Raw genomic sequence first — 18448 nt, 5'->3', positions numbered from 1 at the left:
TCAAAGATCATAAGGTCAGTTTTCACAGTTCATAAGGTCAGTTTTCAAAGTTCATAAGGTCAGTTTTCAAAGATCATAAGGTCAGTTTTCACAGTTCATAAGGTCAGTTTTCAAAGATCATAAGGTCAGTTTTCACAGTTCATACGGTCAGTTTTCACAGTTCATACGGTCAGTTTTCACAGTTCTTTAAGTCAGTTCTTAGGGTCAGTTTTCACAGTTCATAAAGCCAGTTCATAGGGTCAGTTTTCACATTTCTTTAAGTCAGTTCTTAGGGTCAGTTTTCACAGTTCATACAGTCGGGGGTAGGTCCTCTGCCCCATTGGCTGAGGGTAAAAAAATAAGAAACCTAAAAACAACCCTTTTTTCATTGTCAAATAATAAACCATGACATTTTTGGGAACCAATTAATGTCCAGAACTTGAAACATCATAGAATATATTTCCAATCTATAGCTTTTGTACTGTGATTAAGAATAAACAATTCAAATGGTAAATCTTGTGTGCATGTACTGTATGTTGACATATTTTTGTTGGTTGGCAGGGTATGATGCAATCTCCTGACTCCTGTCTAGAAAGTACGTTTATATGTGTGTGTGTGTGTGTGTGTGTGTGTATTAGGGCTGGGCAAATTTACGAGTTAATCTTGTGTTAATTCATCAATTAATTAACGCCGAAAATTATTTTATCGCGCGTTAACGCAGGTTTTATTATTTATTTTATTTTGAAAAAGTCTGCTGCTGACTGCTGCGCAACCGGAACAGAAAAGGATGGGCGGATAAACAGACCTGGAGAAGGGCATACCCATATATTTGAAAAGTTGACCACACGCAAGTTAACAAAATTACACGAAAGCTAAACTTCTCGAAATAATGTGGCGATTCATTGCCTGTTCATCACCTCCAGCTAAGGTTAACGTCAGTGGGCGTTAACCGGTCAGCTGTTAGCTAGAATCTAGAAGTTCGTTGTCTCTGAATGATGCTAGCAGCAGCTACCCTACTGGATCCATCATTAAGGTCACATCAGGATGACAAGAAAATCAACTATCGAAAATACGATTTTGAGATTGTTGTGCAATGATACCCCCTGTCCTCCTGGCTCCCGATAAGTTTTAACGTGCTAGCTATCGCTAGCTAGCATGGGGAGTTGCCATTAACTAGCGAGCTACAACGTCAGCCAACAATGCAAAATCAAAAGAGATATGGCAGAAACATCGTCATATCCAGGCTGCTTAGTTACATTACAGGGAAACAAGCCATCAAGTACATGGAATTGAGTTGTAATATTGTCAACACAACTTTTTGGTGCTTCACCACACTCTAAACATTAATGCCCTGGCAGTGGCAATAAGCTTTAGCTTTGTATTTGTTTTGATAACATTGTTTAAGTTGAGAATTACACAAAGTATTTATTTTATTAAACTGCTATATAAAAATGCTGATGACGTTAAGTGTTTGCAAAACAAATGTTGTAGCACTTTTGTTCATATGGCAGAACATTTAAAATAAATGTGCGCTATACACTACACTTTGAATTGATTATTGGATTTTGCGTTTAGAAATGCGATTAATCGTGATAAATCAGGGAAATCATGTGATTAATCGCGATAAAAAATTGTTACCGTTGCCCAACCCTAATTTTTACATTTTCGTTAACGTTGAGAGATGGGGCAGTGGTCTGTGCTCTCAGAGTGCCCTTCTAGTTTGCACTGCATTGCAATAGGCCCATGTTTACATAGAATTGTTCTGTTTATGAAATACAAAATAGAAAGGGAAATACTACATCTCACTCTGCTGTGCTGATCAGAGTTGTTGTGAAAGGTTTGGGTGGGCTGCAAAAGATTTTCAGATTTCAAATGGTGAATGGATGACATATAAATATAGGCTAATACACAATAGTTACACTCATACTCATAGTCACTATGTAAAATGAATATAGTAAAATACACCCACACCATTAACAATTTACCCACAGCATTAACAATTGGTGTTCGACAGATTTACTTCTATTCAAAGTCTCAATCTCCATAGATTTGTCTATTCCTTTCTTCTGGTAGTAAAGTCTGAGTGTATCCTGGTCAGAACATATATTCCCACCCAGGGTTAGGTCAAGTCACTCCATTTGTATCTCTGTTTGTAACTCCATTACTTCTGATTTACCAAAGGGTTTCTTTGTTAGTCTTCTTTGTACTTGTCCAAAGCAAGATTCCCAGAAGAGTAGGCTTTCCTTTTTACAGAATGGTTGGTGGCAGCCATTTTTAAAGCTTGGTCCCAATTATGTCCTGTGGGTAGATCAGAAAAAAGGGGTTTTACTGACTGAAATTCATGCCTGGGCTCACTGCAGTAATCACATACAACATATTTAAAATGTTATCATTGTTTTGCTTTTTTTTTTTAACTGATTGCCCACTAGATGTCATTTTTCAGCTTATATGAGTATGTATGTACCTCTGTTAATAAATTGACTGTTAGTTACTTTATGTTTACTTTTTGTTTATTCAGTATATTCTTTATTTAGGCCTCAGAACTCTAATTGAGCGAGACGCTCATTTTCAAAGGTGCCGAAGTTTCATAGCAGTGAGAGTGTACAATAACACAGACATTAAAATTAAAATTAATTAATTGTTTCCTCACCAGTATAAAATCGTTATTGGAAGTAGAGGCGCATTCTCTGTAGTTTTGGCTAATCTCCAAAGCATCTTGGACTGTGGCAATCACACGCTCTTTAGTGATGGGTTAAGGAAAGAATCAACTGCCCACCATCTCTTCCACCACAGTGACTGGAGCATAGGGAAAGGTAGAGGAGAGGGTTATTCACACTACTGGTGACTCTCTTCAGTAGAGGAAGAATGAGGGAGATGCCTGTAGAAAAACCCCCTAAAAAAATGTATTCCGCAAGAAAATGCAAAGTGTGATATAGAGAGGAACTGTATCTAATTGTGTTATGTGGCTCTCTGAGGCTTAACCATGCAGAGAAAGCTAGTGACCTCACATCAAGGAAAGGTCATTGCCGTCAAATGTGAAACATGCAGTGATGACATAGCCTGAATTTAATCTTCATTAGCAGCAATTTCAAACTTGGTTCCCGTCACAACCAACAACAACAACAACAAAACAACAACAACAAATACTTTTTAGCCCTACTGCATACATTAGGGGCACCGCTTTTTTATGGACTTTCCTGCCCTTGATATGAGGTTCATAAGGCTGGAGGTGTCAGACTTAGGTGGTGTTGACATGTCACAACCCTTTAGGAGGAAAGGTGGTGCCAAAAATGTGTGGAACCAGTGGCAATACAGTGTGATAGAGCAATCACTGATAAAAAAAAGAGGGAGAAAGAAGGAAAAAAGCAAACCGTAAAAGTCAGATGCTTATTACTACTAATACTTAATGCTAATAATGCTAATTATAAACTTCCATCAGATTAATTTCCTTATATTGTATGGATCCATTGTGTGTGAATGTATATACATTATGTACGTTTACATCTTAGTGATGCTGGATGGCTGTTTAGTGGCGTGCAGGTTGAGGAGCCTCTCTTGGCAACAGATGAATTCCCACACAGTTTTGATATTCATTTGGGCAGATGAATGCCTGCTTTGCACAAAACTGGATCCTCCACCAAAACCCAGTGCTGGATTCGCTTGTACACCTTCAAGATGGTGCCCTTCTCAGGACTGGTGCGAGACCCTTGAGGTGAGTGCAACCGGACTACAAATGGTAATGTCACTATCTAGATTTTATGATTCACCAGTATTTAATTACCAAAGGCAAACAAACACATTTTGCCAAAGCAATCACTTATTTCACCAATGTTAATTTACTGTGCTATTCTGCTCTTCCTGTTTAATACAAACTTACTTTCTCCTTTCACCAAAATCTTACGTTCTCGATTCTCGATGAACTAAACAACATGTTTTACATGTTTGCAACTTGAAGCCGCAGTATGATTCTTACTGACGTTTATTATCAGTTTCATATTTTGATTGTCTTATGTTTCACTTTGAACTGATACAGGTTGAATGTGTAGGGCCATCTCACCTAGTAAGTTTAAGGAAATACTTGATTTAGGGTTTAAGTATTTTTTTGTTTTTGTTTCAGCTTCTTTTACTTACTACCCCTAATATGTTCAATAATGTTATGCCTACATGAAAGTAGAGAAGGTGGATTTCTATTTCTTTCTGTTCAGTGTACTTTTCACTTACATAGCCAGGACCAACAGTTGTTATTGTAGGTTGCAACTACATGAAAAATTATATTGCGAGATAATAATTCTTTGTTGTGCTTACTTTATTTTTCCAAGAATTATCCTAAATCCTATATCCTGTTAAGTGTTAAGTCACATTAACTTGGGTTATACAACTTGCCAAATCTTAAACATTATCACTGAGGTTTACATGTTATTTAAAGTCAGCACAACTCAAATAAATGGAGTAAACAGAACTATCTATGACATAAACATAACTTGAAAATAGTTGTATTTACTTACATTTTTCAAGGCAACTGGTTTCCTAGATTTATTTAAGTAAATTTCGCTTATCAAATTTTACAGTGAATTGGTGCAATAAACGTCCTGGTTATTAACTGGCATGATCATGGTGGCACATTGTGATGATGTATGCAGGTAGTGATGACACACATTCATTTTCTATACCTTATATTTTCTTTTTTGGCTCAGACTTTGTGGTGCTGTGTGACATTTATCTGTTGATTCATGCGAAAAACAATAATAGTGCCTAATAATTAAACTAAAACCAGGCTGCCCTGTACGGCGGGTCCTCTGCGAATCCCAGGCTCTTAAAGAGCCTGAAGGAGATGTCATTCTTTTCCCCTATGAAGCAGTAAACAGGATATCCCTGAGCAAAACGTTTCTTTGACATAACGGTGATCAGGGTCTTGGCATAGCCTTTCCCTCGGTGCTCTGGCAGTGTGTACAGCAGTCCAAGTGCACAGTAGTCGTACAAAAGCACCCATGACAAAGGCTGGCCGGTTTCATCCACGATGCAACAGGATTGGTAGTTGCTGATCAGGTTTTTAATGTTGTTGTACCTCTTCTCGTCTCCTCCAAATTTCCACGTTTTGTTTACTATATCGATGTGTGATTCATTCAGAGAACATATCCTTGTGACAATGCTGCTGAAAAAAGATAAACAGGGTCATGCTGATGTCTCCTTAGTGATATTCGTGTCATTGGTCACACTTTTCAACATCATAAAAGTCAATTCTGTTTATTTTGTGATATAATTCCCCTTATTGTTTTTTTGAGATGGACAGGAGTTGCAGGCAGTACCTGTTGTCAGGTAGCTCAGGTAAATCACATGGGTCAGATAAGCTCATGAGATGACACAAAGTGTAGCCTCTTACATTCACTCCTCTAGAGGCCGCAACTACCTTTAGCAAAGGTGCAAGGGAAATATCGAACCCTGAATAAAAAACACGAGTAGAACAAATAGCTTGTTTGCATGTAGCTTCACAGTTAACAGCTGATTCCAGAAAGACCAAGCTCTGAACTGATCCATATCGAAAGTGCGCCACCCTGTGGGTGGTATATGAAATGAACATCTTGACTTACACCTACCTCCAATCAACAAGTCCGAGCGGACAACAAGATGCGTCAACTCAACTCTGCCACCTTGTGGACACAGGAGGGAATTACAATTGAAAGAATGCGTTTCAGACAGACCGACCGACCGACAGACGGACGGACATACCCTCTTATAGAGATGCCGGACGCATCTAAAAAGTATGTAGTCCAGTCAATTGCATTCTCTTCCAATATCATTGTTTTCAAGACTTGCACGTCTGTACAGAATAAAGTAACTTTCTTCATGTATTTAGACACATGCTCATTCTGACTGGGCAAAAACAGGTTTTTAAATTAATTGGTGTGAAGACCATAAAAATACACAAACAAGTCGCTAAGGCCTAGGCCAGACTAACCCGAGATACACACTAACCGTGACGGAACCATGACAAACTGGCCTCCCGGCCAGACAAATCTGCCATTTGGAGCGTCTCTTACCGTCGCGGTTAGAATCCGCTCTCCAGAGTGGGTAGGTTGCAACCTACCCTGCTATCAGAGCCTGTCTGACCGCAAATCGGGTTTGAATCCGCGAATCTGATGACGTAATTATCCCATGTGAACGCTCGAAGCCCCACGCCCCGCCTTCCGAGAAAAACATTGATTATTGGCTGCGATCTTATACATGTATCTTGTACACAAGCCATCCCCATACACCGGAGATAGCCTAAAGGCTTTCAAGAGTACAGATGCATATCAATATGCAGTTGCAAGATGGGTGAACGACACCAATAAATGGCATCTGGAGGCAAAACACATGTATGTGTGTAAGTTACTCAAACAGCGAGTATCAACCGATTTATTTTAGTGGTGGTTTAGAGTGCCAAATGTGTGTGTAGCTACAGCCTTTAGTAAAGTTCGTTAGCAGTTCGCTAACTATTAGCGCTCTAGCTTAGTCAGGAGAGTTTAGCTCTGATAAGGCACAGCGATTGTGGCAATAAATGACATCTGGAGATAAAACACATGTATGTCATCACAGGACATGTACGTTACTCAAACAGCGGTTATCAACCGATTTATTTTAGTGGTGGGTCAGAGTGTCAATGTGGGCTAACTAGGTGTAGCTAAAGTCTTTAGTAAAGTTCGCTAGCAGCATGCTAACTATTAGCACACTAGCTTATGCTGCATTCGAGAAAGCTAGGAGATCGGAGATTTCAGACCTCCAACTAGGAAAAGTGCACTCGAACGCCACTTGAAGTGGAAGATTCTAGTCGTGAGGTGGGGGCAAAATGATCTACCCCGACTTCACGAGTCGGAGCAACCTGACGTCACATAACAATGGCGGCGCCCGTGGAGATGTGTGCCATGGACATTTATTGGACATTTATTGGCATTTAGATGTTTATTTAAGCACTGATGTTACATTAAATTAACATTAAATTAACAATTTGTGTAATGTCAGACAATCAGCCTAGTAGTAGACAGGGTGTAGATCTGTTAACTTCATGGATATTTTAGATGGCTTTTGATGGCTATATTTTAGCAAGATTATAAATAAAAGAGACAGTCTACAGTGTCTCAATACCTCATCCGTCTTTTCCCCTCCTCTGCTTGGTTCGCATATGCAAGAAGACAGCATTGTTTCACGTCAAAATTTCTATTTAAAGACAACGCGAATAAGAGCTTGGCACGGTCGGCCATGTTTGTTGTTTACGTTCAACTTCGTTCGCCTCGAACGCTTTGAGGTCGCACCTAGTACACTCCAAGTGGGATGAATGCGACATCCCAGCTTTCTCGAATGCAGCATTAGTCAGGAGAGTTTAGCTCTGATAAGGCACAGCAATGGACCCTTCCGCAAACTCCGCCCCCCTTAGCAACGGTTGCTATATCAGTCAAGCATTCACGTTTCCCAGGTTCTCAGCATTGGTATGAATGGCGTGGCAACATGTTTTCAACCGTGTCAATTTCAGTTCTACCCAAAGAAATCACAAGCATTTTTTGGAAAAACGGCAAGATCTCAGATCGAAGCAGGCAAAAGGGTCTGCAATATGCTTATATAGGCTACAACCACGACATTACATGCCGTGTTTGTAGACAGACAAATGCTAAGGCTAACAGGTTCATTCCAGCTATGTTTATTTGTTCTATTATCTACACAGTCGCCGCTACGCAAACATGTAAGGTGGTAAAACTTAATCGTATTTTAAGCAAGGGTTTTCTCACGTTTTCGATGCAGTGGGCAGATTTTAGCGACATAGCTTCTTGGAACAAAGTAGGTGCTTCTGTTTACATTGCTGACATTCAGCTGATGGGGGGGTCGTCCACATTGTTTGATCCACAGCAGGCATTTCCCTCTCTGGGTCTTGGGTTTCGGGAAGGGATAAAATGTTACCCTTCCCTCCAGCCTTCTTGGATATCGGCTGTCAGAATTACAAACTCCATAAGCGCAACGTTTCATTTTCTCTTCTCGAGCAGACGTCTCTCTCATTGACTTCCATTCATCAAAATGGCTCGCTTGACTGAGGTCCAGAGCTAAGTAACCGTTGCTATGCTATGATTGATCAGTTGCCGTTTTGGGGAGTGGTCGCGGAAGGGTTAATTGTTCACGATTGTAGTAACGTGCTGCATTTCACTTAACATGTCAGTCACTCCCAGGCTCTGAACACAAAATCAACATCTCCATGGATAGTGGTGCAGGAAAATACAAAGTGTTGATGGTACAATCGGGAGTTAGCTGTTGCTACTTGTCTCTTCTAATTTGCAGCCAACCATTTATAGCTAACCATTTATTCCGCTGATCTAAATCTTTTGGTATACAATTATATTGTTTATTTGGGTTATTTTCGCGACTAGTGTCGCATCCATCAGCACAACATATGCCGGGCATTTTTTACTTTCTGTGGGTTTGGACCGACTGTGTCTTTGTTGTATGAATGGCGCTCAGCTAGACTTTCGGTCACAAAGATGGCGGCGCTTAGACACAGTGACGTCACTTGGGATCTATGAATACGCGAACTCCGAGTCTTCTTCTCCGTTTCCGGTAGCACCCTTCACAGCGCCACCAACAGGCCTTGCATATGTACTACAGCAGATTCACCAGTTTCAGTGGGTGTGTGTGGCCGCAGCACAGCGCAGCACAGCGCAGCACAGCGCAGCACAGCTTTGTCTGGCCGCGATTGACTAAACCCGAATCCGTCACGGTTAGTGTGTATCTCGGGTTAGTCTGCCCTAGGCCTAAGAGTGAAAAAGAAATCACCTTTTGGTCAGGTCGGCATATAATGCTTTTGAAGTCAGGCCAGGAGTCTACATCGACCTCCAGTGGGAATGGCTTATTTCGGTTCATACCAAAGAGAAATCCATACAACGGAATCAGTAGGCAAAATGCAGTCTTTCCATGCGGTGTTTATGCAACGCTTCTAAATGGTTCAATGCAGCCTTATCATTTGATAGTGAGTTGAGCCTACCTTGGTACTTTTAGGCAAATAGCACCGCAGGACCTTCTCTGCGGTCCTCAGCTCGTCCTGATCAAGAATCTTCATTTCAAAACAACGGTATGGAGGGTAGCCAAAACGTGGCACAACAGCAAGGTCCACCCCTCCAACTCTGTCCGAGGACGGCTCTAGGCATTGACATATATAGATCTATGGATCCTATCTATGTCTATGGTTCTAGGGTTGCAAAGCTACAGTACAAGGACCCGCCTTATTCCCCTTCGCAAATTTGTATTTGGACATAAGTTAATGGTGAACGAAACTGTGAGCGAAAGCAGTCGTTCATATTTAATTACTTACCCGAACTTTAGGCTATCTGTAATACGCTACACATGCTGGACATAAGGATTGCAATTATAGGCTAATAGAGAAAAGTAGCGTACTAACTTAGTTTAAAAAATAATACTATAGCATTTCTCGTTATACAAACACCCTCTCCATTAAAACATACTAGTTGTCTGATGCGTGGGACGGTAACTTAGGGACGTAAAAGAAGTACTTGGGTTACTTGGGGACATAAAAGTGTGTAAAAGAAGTACCTGGGTAACTTAGGGACGTAAGGAGCGTTTTGCGCATTTTTCCTCGCCACTGGGTGGCGGGCCAGAGTCTGGGTTGCTGCCTATTTAGACGCTGCGTTAGGTGCCCCTTACGTGACCTCGCAACAACAAGGGCTAGGCCTACGGAGAATGGATAATGGATAGGTCTACTAAAAAATAACCATTTGAATGAGCCCATTGGTGGTCTGTTTCAGTAATTTCATTATTTTAAAGGCACCCAGTGCAACTTTCGAGGATTAAAAATAAACATTCAATTTCTAGGAGCAAAGATGAGACGTCGTTGTGTGGTGAGAACTGATAGAAAATCGATAACAACAACAATCGCCGCCATTTTCTTTATTTATTGGTGCCACCAATAAATAAAGCAGGATTCCAGTCAATGGAAAAATGGCCTCTCCCCACCGGCGATTGTTGTTGTTTACGATTTTCTATCAGTTTTCACCACACAATGACGTCTCATCTTTGCTCCTTGAATGTCGATGTGTAATGGTATGGAGTTATTGAAACTTACTACGTGTAAAAAAGACTAGAAATTGAAACTTATTTTTCATTGCATGTTTATATTTGCACTGAGTGCCTTTAATGAACTCTATCTTAGCCCCCTCTGTCAATATAGCCTTGTCTATTGTGAATAATAGCAATGATGGACTTATTTCAACATTGAGCCTCCTAATTAGACATAGGCTACTACTTGGAGTACCTAAGGCTACTTTTATTTTAAAATAGTTGGTTGACGACCCTCCTTACAATGTTAATTGTTTGGGGACAATAGCGTGCAGAGAGAAGTTAGCAAAGAATTTGCTGTGAATGATGTCTTTGTCAAAAAGTCTGAAGAGGAAATTTGACAACCAAAACAGAGCCTATAAAGGGGAATGGAAAGACAAGTTTGCATTCATCTTACCCGGTCACACTAATGGAAAGCCTATGTGTCTCTTATGCAACGAAGTTGTTGCAGTTTGCAATACATAAACCTTAGTTTTTTTTATTTCGCTCCGACGCAATAATCTTGTTGCAACACTTCTGTTGGGTTGAAGTTCAGTTAAAGACGAGTGATGAAATTAAGAATGCAAATTATGGCGCAAAGAAGACCACTGCTGTGTGCGTCTTATGCAATTGCATAACTTCACAAGTGTGAACAGGGCAAGAATTCAGTTCCGCCTTTAAAAATCCCTTTCCTCATGCCAAAGTCACCATATTTACACCAATGCAGTCAGTTGAACATTTTCGGTGAGTAACGTAGTTCTTTCTTTTCACAACACAAAAACGGAAGAGGGTTTGCAGTCAGCTGTCCAATGGGGCATTGTTATCGGTTCTTGAAAGTTAGTAGGCCTACACCTATCTTTATGCTTTTCCCAGCTTGCTTTGTCAGCATTGTCTCAGGTTACACGTAGGTCTAAATTCACTTTACTTGCATTTTTTTCTGCATAAGTAGGCAATTACTAACGAGTGTGTGCGTTTAGCGAGTTGGAGAAAGAGAAAGAATGAAAGCGGAATGTGACATTTTGTTGTCCACCATCTACGCCACAAAAGTGGTCGCATTGCGAGCTAATGTCCGGGACGCAATCTGGCACTCCGCGAGTGGGCGAGACTCGCCACTTGCACTTCACGCGATCTGGCACTCCGCGAGTGGGCTATAGCCTACTCGCCACTTTGTGAATGAAGCTGGCACTCCGCGCCGCATTGCATAGAGACGGGCGCACATGAAACAAACATATACGTTGTTGATATTCTTATTAAAGTTCAAAGCAATGTCATTTATTTCTGAAAACAGTGTCTGTAAGCTCCTCATTACCTCCGCCAAGGAGGTTATGTTTTCGCCCCTGTAGGCCTATGTTTGTTTGTTTGTTTGTCTGTTTGTCAGCAGGATTACGCAGAAACGCATGGACCGATTTCCATCAAATTTTGTGGGGAGATTGGGTCATATAATGGCAATAATTGATTAGATTTTCAGATGACAAGGTCAAAGGTCAAGGTCACAAGGCGGAGGTTAGCATTCTCTGAATGCTCCCATTCTTGTTGTCTATGTGGTTGTTGTGTGTAGCTGCTTGCTTGAACATGACCCAGTCTGTTGTCGCAAGACAGTCCTGAAGAGCACACCTTGATCCATCAGGCCACCCTGTAATCTCTTTCCGAACCGCTTTTTCCACTTTCTCTCTGGGCCTATATGCTGGCATTAGCATAACAGTGAGGTGGTCGGAAAGTCCGATGTGGGGGAGGGGGGAAGCCTTGTATGCTCCTTTGTGTGAAGTATAGACCAAGTCCAAGGTGTTTTTCTCCCAATGTTGTGTAAATTTTATTGTTAAACTGTGAGTACTTTGGTAGATTAAAGTGTAAACTTTGAATACAATTGCTAGTACAACTTCTATACATTATCTGTAAGGTTATGAGTGTGCAGTGGTAATGTAAGTTGGATTCGTAAAACGTAATAAATGACATTGCTTGACCGTGTAGCTATTTGTCTCTGTTTTGTTACCAACCACGACAACGAGTAAGATCTTTAATAAGAGTCTTAACAACGTTTATAGGCTAATTGTAGCTATTTGTTTTGTCTTTGTGAGAATGAGTAAGATCTTTAATACGAGTCTCAACAACGTATATAGTAGGCTAAGATCTTTAATAAGAGTCTTAACAACGTATATGTCATGTGCGCCTGTCTCTATGCAATGCGGCGCGGAGTGCCAGATCGCGTCCTGAGGCGCGCTTCATTCACAAAGTGGTGTGTCTCTTCCACTCGCGGAGTGCCAGATAGATCGCGTGAAGCGCAAGTGGCGAGTCTCGCCCACTCACCGAGTGCCAGATTGCGTCCTAGGCCTTACCTGGCATTGCCCCTGGTACAAGGGTGCAATGCGAGTAGGAATATTGCCTAGCCTACGCCAACAAGTAGACTACAGATAGATACACTCACCAATGGTTTGCTAAGACTAAGGTATAATGCATAGGATGTTATTATGGCTACAAACGTTGCACTGTTTTAATTTCAGATGACACACGGCAGCCAAGAGTTTCAGCTGTGCCATATTGGTTAAACCACTAAGGAGTGCAAAGTTCAGAGTATGAAAAAAAATCATGGCAGTAGGCTACATGTTTGGACTGAAACGTGGAGGTGGTATTTAGTCTTAGTATAGTTTACCCTTGAAATCAGCAATTACAACAATTACAGATGCATTCTTATTCTGGTCTGTTTGTATTCTGGAATGCTAGAAATCCACACGAAATGATACAACTAGGCAGTGAGTATTTTTTGGCATAGGACTTCTTCTAATCTTTTATGGCAGGTTATTAGGCTACAGGTTAGCTGCAGTACTCATAATCCCTCTGCATTAGCCTTGGACTTCAGAGTTAGTTAGTGCTTAGACATTTGAGGACATTTTCAGACAAGGTTTGTCAACACATTTCGCTCACTTCAACAGTTATTTTTGTCTCATTCATGACTCCAGTTTTTGTGTCTGCTTTTGGGTTCTGGAATTGCACCCTTGACCTCACAGGCCATGATACATATGAATTGACTTGTATTCAGATCATTTGGAGCAGTTTTAAACTAAATGTTAACAGAGAACTGTAAATAAGCTGATACCACCACCACTGCATACAGGCCTGAAATGCCTTAAACCAGACGGGTGCAACAACCTGATAGGCAGGAACAAGCACATATTAGTTGCTCTGCTTGTTGAATTCATCAACTGCAAAAATAAGAGCGTCTTGTACCTCAGGAGTGTTAATATCTACATCGATCGGTCCTCCAGGTAAGCTGGCGCTGGCAGAAGCCAGGGTGACCAGTAAGGCAGCTGTCCAGAACATGGCCTCTGTTTCTCTTCAAGGAAACTGCGAATGTTTGGTTTAAAAAAAGGTCTCTGAGGCAATTCATTTCCCATTACAAACAGGATTAACAGGCTGAACAGGTTATATATTTATATGCAGGATGGTGAAGTTGACGATTGAGGAGAATGCCCTTGGTGTTTAAACAGTTGTAGCAATTACTGTTTGTTATTAAACCCAGGCCGTTAATCCAAGAAGATATAGATTAGAAATTGAACTTCTTTATAACTGGCTCAGCCCCTTAATCAATGCAAAACATTAGATGACTCTGTACTGCAGTAAATACAACTAGAGCTAACAGTCAGAATTTAGGTCAAGCAGATAAGGTATTCCTGTGAGGTGCAGGTCAATGTTAGGTCATGTTCACTAACACAACATATCTCAACTCAGATTTCTTTCCTTCTCTTTACAACGCAATAAATCTGTTCTGTCATCTCAAATCATCTGCTTCCTCAACAAACCGAGGGAAATTGAATGACACAGCTGACGGAGACTGCGCAACTGACTATACAGGTTATCTGTTATGTAACTGTATGCTGGTATGCTACTTGTTTTAAAGAGATTGGGACGTTTGCAGATTGGCCATCCACAACAAGAGTGCAAGGGTACCTCTTCAGATTAAACACACAACATTTGATATTTGTTCATGCAATCATAGTGGAGGGCATAGTCTGAAATGGAACACAATCAAGGCAATGTGTTCCTTTTATCCCTGTGGTCTGACCAAATTTCTTAGATAAGAGTTAGTTGACACAGCTGACATTAGGTCAACACCTGTAACCACTGGGCATATCAATGAGGGGGATGATGGATAATGTCACTGTTTGGATTATACCGTCTATTTTCAGTTTATTACCTACTAAAATAGTCCACAACATAAACAGCACGCCAAAGATATGCCGGTTTATGTCGAGTTGCTTATTTCTGTGTTTTTTTTTCTACTAATTGATTCTTATTGCATGATAAGTTGATGAAGAGCCTTATGGTTAGTCATAATTGTCATATCCATCATGCCACTCCAAAAGAGGAGTGCCCTTTGTACACCATAGAGTAAAAAGCCACAAAGCATTATTCGGCCTTGGTCTTATCTCTGAATTCAAAGTTGCTGTGTCAGTTACAAAAAAAAACTAATTTGATCAATATGTTGCATAATGATGAGTTTGTCCAACAACCAAACTTTATATTGCAATCACCTAACAGGACAAGTCACTTTTGACCATAACATTTGTTACATTTGTTATAGGCTGAACTTGTGATTTTTGTGTACTGCAGGAAAGTTCTAGAAGGTTTGGACCAGCACCATCTACAGCTGCTGGCGCTGTCTTCAGTAGGGGTGGGATGTCTAACATGCTATCTGATATTCAAGAAAAAGGTCACAAAGACCATCCCCTTTGGAGACGGTTGGTGGGGGAGAGGTGAGAGATCACTTAGTGAAGATGAGAGAATACATCCTTACACGGTAGAGACTTCTGAGGATGAAATTCAGGTAAGAAAGATAAAGAAAAATGCAAATATGATATCTTATTCAAATATTACAACCACAGACATGTTGCTTGAATTTCATACACTTTGTGATGCTTGTCTGCTTTTGTTCTTAGGATCTTTACACACGTATTGATCAGACAAGGTATACTGAGCCACTGGAAGATAGTCGCTTCCATTATGGCTTCAACTCTGTGTACCTCAAAAGGGTTGCGTCATACTGGAGGAATCAATTTGACTGGAAGAAACAGGTGAAGGTGCTGAACAAGTATCCACATTTCAAAACCAAAATAGAGGGTGAGTCGACAGGATCAGTACCTAATACTTGATTTAACGATATCAACCCAAAATGATCAGAGACGCTTCTAATAGAGGCCTATCCATGCCTTGATCCCAGGACTGGATGTACACTTCATCCGTGTGCGTCCACAACATCGCGATGGGCAGAGGGTCTTGCCTCTCATGCTAGTCCATGGATGGCCAGGATCATTCTTTGAGTTCTACAACATCCTCCCACTGCTCACGGAGACACAGGATGACCTGGCGTTTGAAGTCATCTGTCCCTCTATCCCAGGATACGGCTACTCCGAAGCCCCACAGAAACAGGGTAAAGAAAGCTGTCATGTATGTATGTGTGTGCATTGAAGTAGGTGCAGATAGAGCCTGGGTTGCATGGTTTGCGTTTGCTCTGCAGGATTTAACTCAATGGATGCGGCCCGAGTCTTCCTGAAGCTGATGGACCGCCTGGGATTCACTGAATTCTACCTTCAGGGGGGAGACTGGGGCTCCCTCATCACTACCAATATGGCCCAAATGAAGCCTGAGTAAGGATGCCTTTGAGGTTGTTAGCGTGCTCGTTTTAGACCAAAACTCCTTATTGCCTTAGTTTCCTTCTGAATTATAGCACCATCTTTTGGTCCTTTCCTCTAGATGTGTCAGAGGCCTCCACTTGAACATGCTCATTGGAACACAAGGAGGTTTTGGTATGCTGCTCTCTCTGATCATCGGACCCTACCTGCCTTCCTTGGTTGGCTTCACACGTGAAGATGTCCGTCGGCTCTTCCCTTACATTGAAAAGAATGTGTACGAGACCCTGAGGGAGACAGGATATTTACACATTCAAGCCACTAAACCAGACACAGCAGGTACACCTTGCTGTGGCATGAAGATGCTCCAATGACTTAGTCAATCAATGTTTCTTAATTGCAGTTTTGTGACCCATAGTGTCGTTACCACTTTATCATCGATCGTCAAATTTCTGTTCAGTCAAACATAGCGGATCAGTAATGATGGCACCAATGTTAAAGCATTAATTGTGATGTTAAATATGATTCCCATAGTATACAGTGAATTGAAATCACAATTAGTTAGTGAAGGCAATCTCTGAAATCGTTTCCTAACAGGTAACTCTGAGTTTAATCCCCCTCTGCAGGCTGTGGAGTGAATGACTCCCCTGTTGGGTTGGCGTCCTACATTCTGGAGAAGTTCTCAACCTGTTCTGACAAGCAGAATAGGGATTTAGAAGATGGGGGCTTGGAGAAGTAAGCTGTTAGTCCGGTATTGTTATAGCTCCTATTGGTGATTTTTTTTTAAGGAAATAACCATGTTTTTTGTTTAATGCTCTACATGCACATACCAGGCACATGACTGTCCTACACATTTTTCTCTGATGCAGGACGTTTTCCCTGGATGACCTTCTTACCAATGTTATGATCTACTGGACCACTGGAACCATTGTCTCCTCAATGCGTTTCTATAAAGAGAACCTGAAATCCAATCTAGAGAAGAGGGTAGACTACAGGTCAGTCCGATACACAGAATTATCCCATATTATGAATTTTATATGTGACTGAAATGTAGGGGAGAGTTCTATAATATATATACAGTATATCATTAAACTATGTATTAAAATGTGGTATAGAGATTTTGTTCAAACTGTTGATTTGTTGCAAACATTATTAATGGTTTTTATAAGGGAAAAAAAGTTAGTTATTTTAATCTAAAAAAATATATATTATTTTCACCCTACCATCTACATGCATTTATCAGCAATGCCTAGAGATTCCATCAGTGACTTACAATCAACTGGAAAGAGCAAACTATTTTAGGACTTCAGCTTCTCAAACCTTGAACTTTTTCAGTGACAATCTTCCCGTTCATTGATTTATATGGAATTTGTGCTCCTAGGACTGGTATTTATGTGCCAATGGGATTTGCGGCTTTCCCCCATGAGCTGGTTCACTGCCCCTTGGCCTGGGCACGCTGGAGGTTCAAGGACATCCGCTCCTACTCCTACATGTCCAGTGGGGGGCACTTTGCTGCCTTTGAGGAGCCCAAGCTATTGGCTGACGACTTTGTGCAGTTTGTAAAGAAGGTGGAATGCAAAAAACTATAAATTGCCCACACAAAACAATTGTGGCTTAAAAAGCACTTGCCTGAAATGAGCTGTTTGGTTTGTTTGCAAAATTGTTCAAAATTGCTACATTGATTAAATGAATGAATTTACTTGATCTGCAATCTACTACACTTATAAGCAATGACACACATGCAAATACTGTTAAATTACTGAAATTGTATGAAATCATTCATGATGATTATCAAGGGATAATTACTAATGAAACCCCTGATTTACTTTAAACAGGATCACACAAGGTGATCAACCAGAAATTAAAAAGCCTTGTCAGGGTAACTGTAATGAATCTGACCAAATATAGAAAAGAGATGGTCAACATGTTGTTGAGAAGCAGTTTTTTTTACGAGAGGCTCCACACACTACTTGTGAAACTTGTTTAAAAAGTGTCTTTTTGTGGAATCAGTTAAGCCAGCAAATTGCAGTCCTTTAATGGAAAAGTGTAATCTTTTTTACCCAGTAAGTGTTACATTTTATGTGTTAGTGTTCCGAAAGATTTAAGGTATTTTTGTAGAGTGTAACTGAAAATGATTACCAAAAAAGCCTATTAAAAAAAAGATTAAGAAAAAACTACATTCTCTGATGCTTTAATAAGGCAAGACTTTCATCACAACAACAATGACGTAGCTTATGTTGGCTGGGCGGACTTCAGCTGTTCCATCAATCAAAGGGCAGAATGTTTGTGCAATTCAGTCAGATGTTGATAACGTGGAGAAAAGGTTCATCTGACACATTTTTGAGATGGCACTTGTTGACAGAGCAATTCACAGTTTCTAATAAGAAATATTTGGTGAGTATATTGAAATTGAAAATTAGCCTCTGGGGCACATTCCAATGCCTGAGGGCACATTTAAGCTTCTGGTATGTATCACCCCCAGAGCCAGTGAATGGTTAAATGTGAAAAAAGGTGCATCATCAAATTTGAACTGGTCGGATGTCGTGCCCATTGCCCATAAAGTCACACAAAAGAACAAAAAAGAGTGACAGTTTCTGCATGTCTGAGTAGAGATGCGCTTTGCATCACTTTGGCTTGCTCTTTGTTTTGTCACAGTCCCAACAGTTAACACTAATATTAATTGATGCTTTACTGACTGACTTTGAACCAACTCCCTTATCATTAAATTAACTTGGGGGTAAAAGGTTAGTCGAAACACAGTTAAAACCTGCTTGCATCTG

The 18448-nt window shown here is 40.7% G+C and overlaps 2 protein-coding genes across 2 annotated transcripts; one reads left to right on the top strand and one right to left on the bottom strand.

Moving 5' to 3' along the window:
• Positions 1 to 4743: 4743 nt before the first annotated feature.
• On the bottom strand, positions 4744 to 9055 carry LOC308366697 (glycine N-acyltransferase-like protein 3; the record flags this gene model as incomplete). The annotated part of the gene is made up of 5 exons (XM_080840427.1): positions 4744 to 5131; positions 5286 to 5418; positions 5723 to 5846; positions 8773 to 8880; positions 8981 to 9055. The coding sequence occupies 5 exons, from the start codon at positions 9053 to 9055 to the stop codon at positions 4744 to 4746; spliced, it is 828 nt and encodes a 275-aa protein (XP_080696553.1).
• Positions 9056 to 10768: 1713 nt separating this feature from the next.
• Positions 10769 to 17257, top strand: LOC308366728 (epoxide hydrolase 1-like; the record flags this gene model as incomplete). The annotated part of the gene is made up of 9 exons (XM_080840465.1): positions 10769 to 10791; positions 14653 to 14866; positions 14979 to 15159; positions 15260 to 15469; positions 15557 to 15686; positions 15793 to 16007; positions 16295 to 16403; positions 16538 to 16663; positions 17050 to 17257. The coding sequence occupies 9 exons, from the start codon at positions 10769 to 10771 to the stop codon at positions 17255 to 17257; spliced, it is 1416 nt and encodes a 471-aa protein (XP_080696591.1).
• Between the last annotated feature and the right edge of the window lie 1191 nt (positions 17258 to 18448).

The sequence above is a fragment of the Sprattus sprattus genome (assembly GCF_963457725.1).
Source record: "Sprattus sprattus genome assembly, chromosome: 6".
NCBI lineage: Eukaryota > Metazoa > Chordata > Actinopteri > Clupeiformes > Clupeidae > Sprattus > Sprattus sprattus.
The sequence above is the reverse complement of the archived record's forward strand: the minus strand, read 5'-3'. Positions and strand labels throughout refer to the sequence as shown.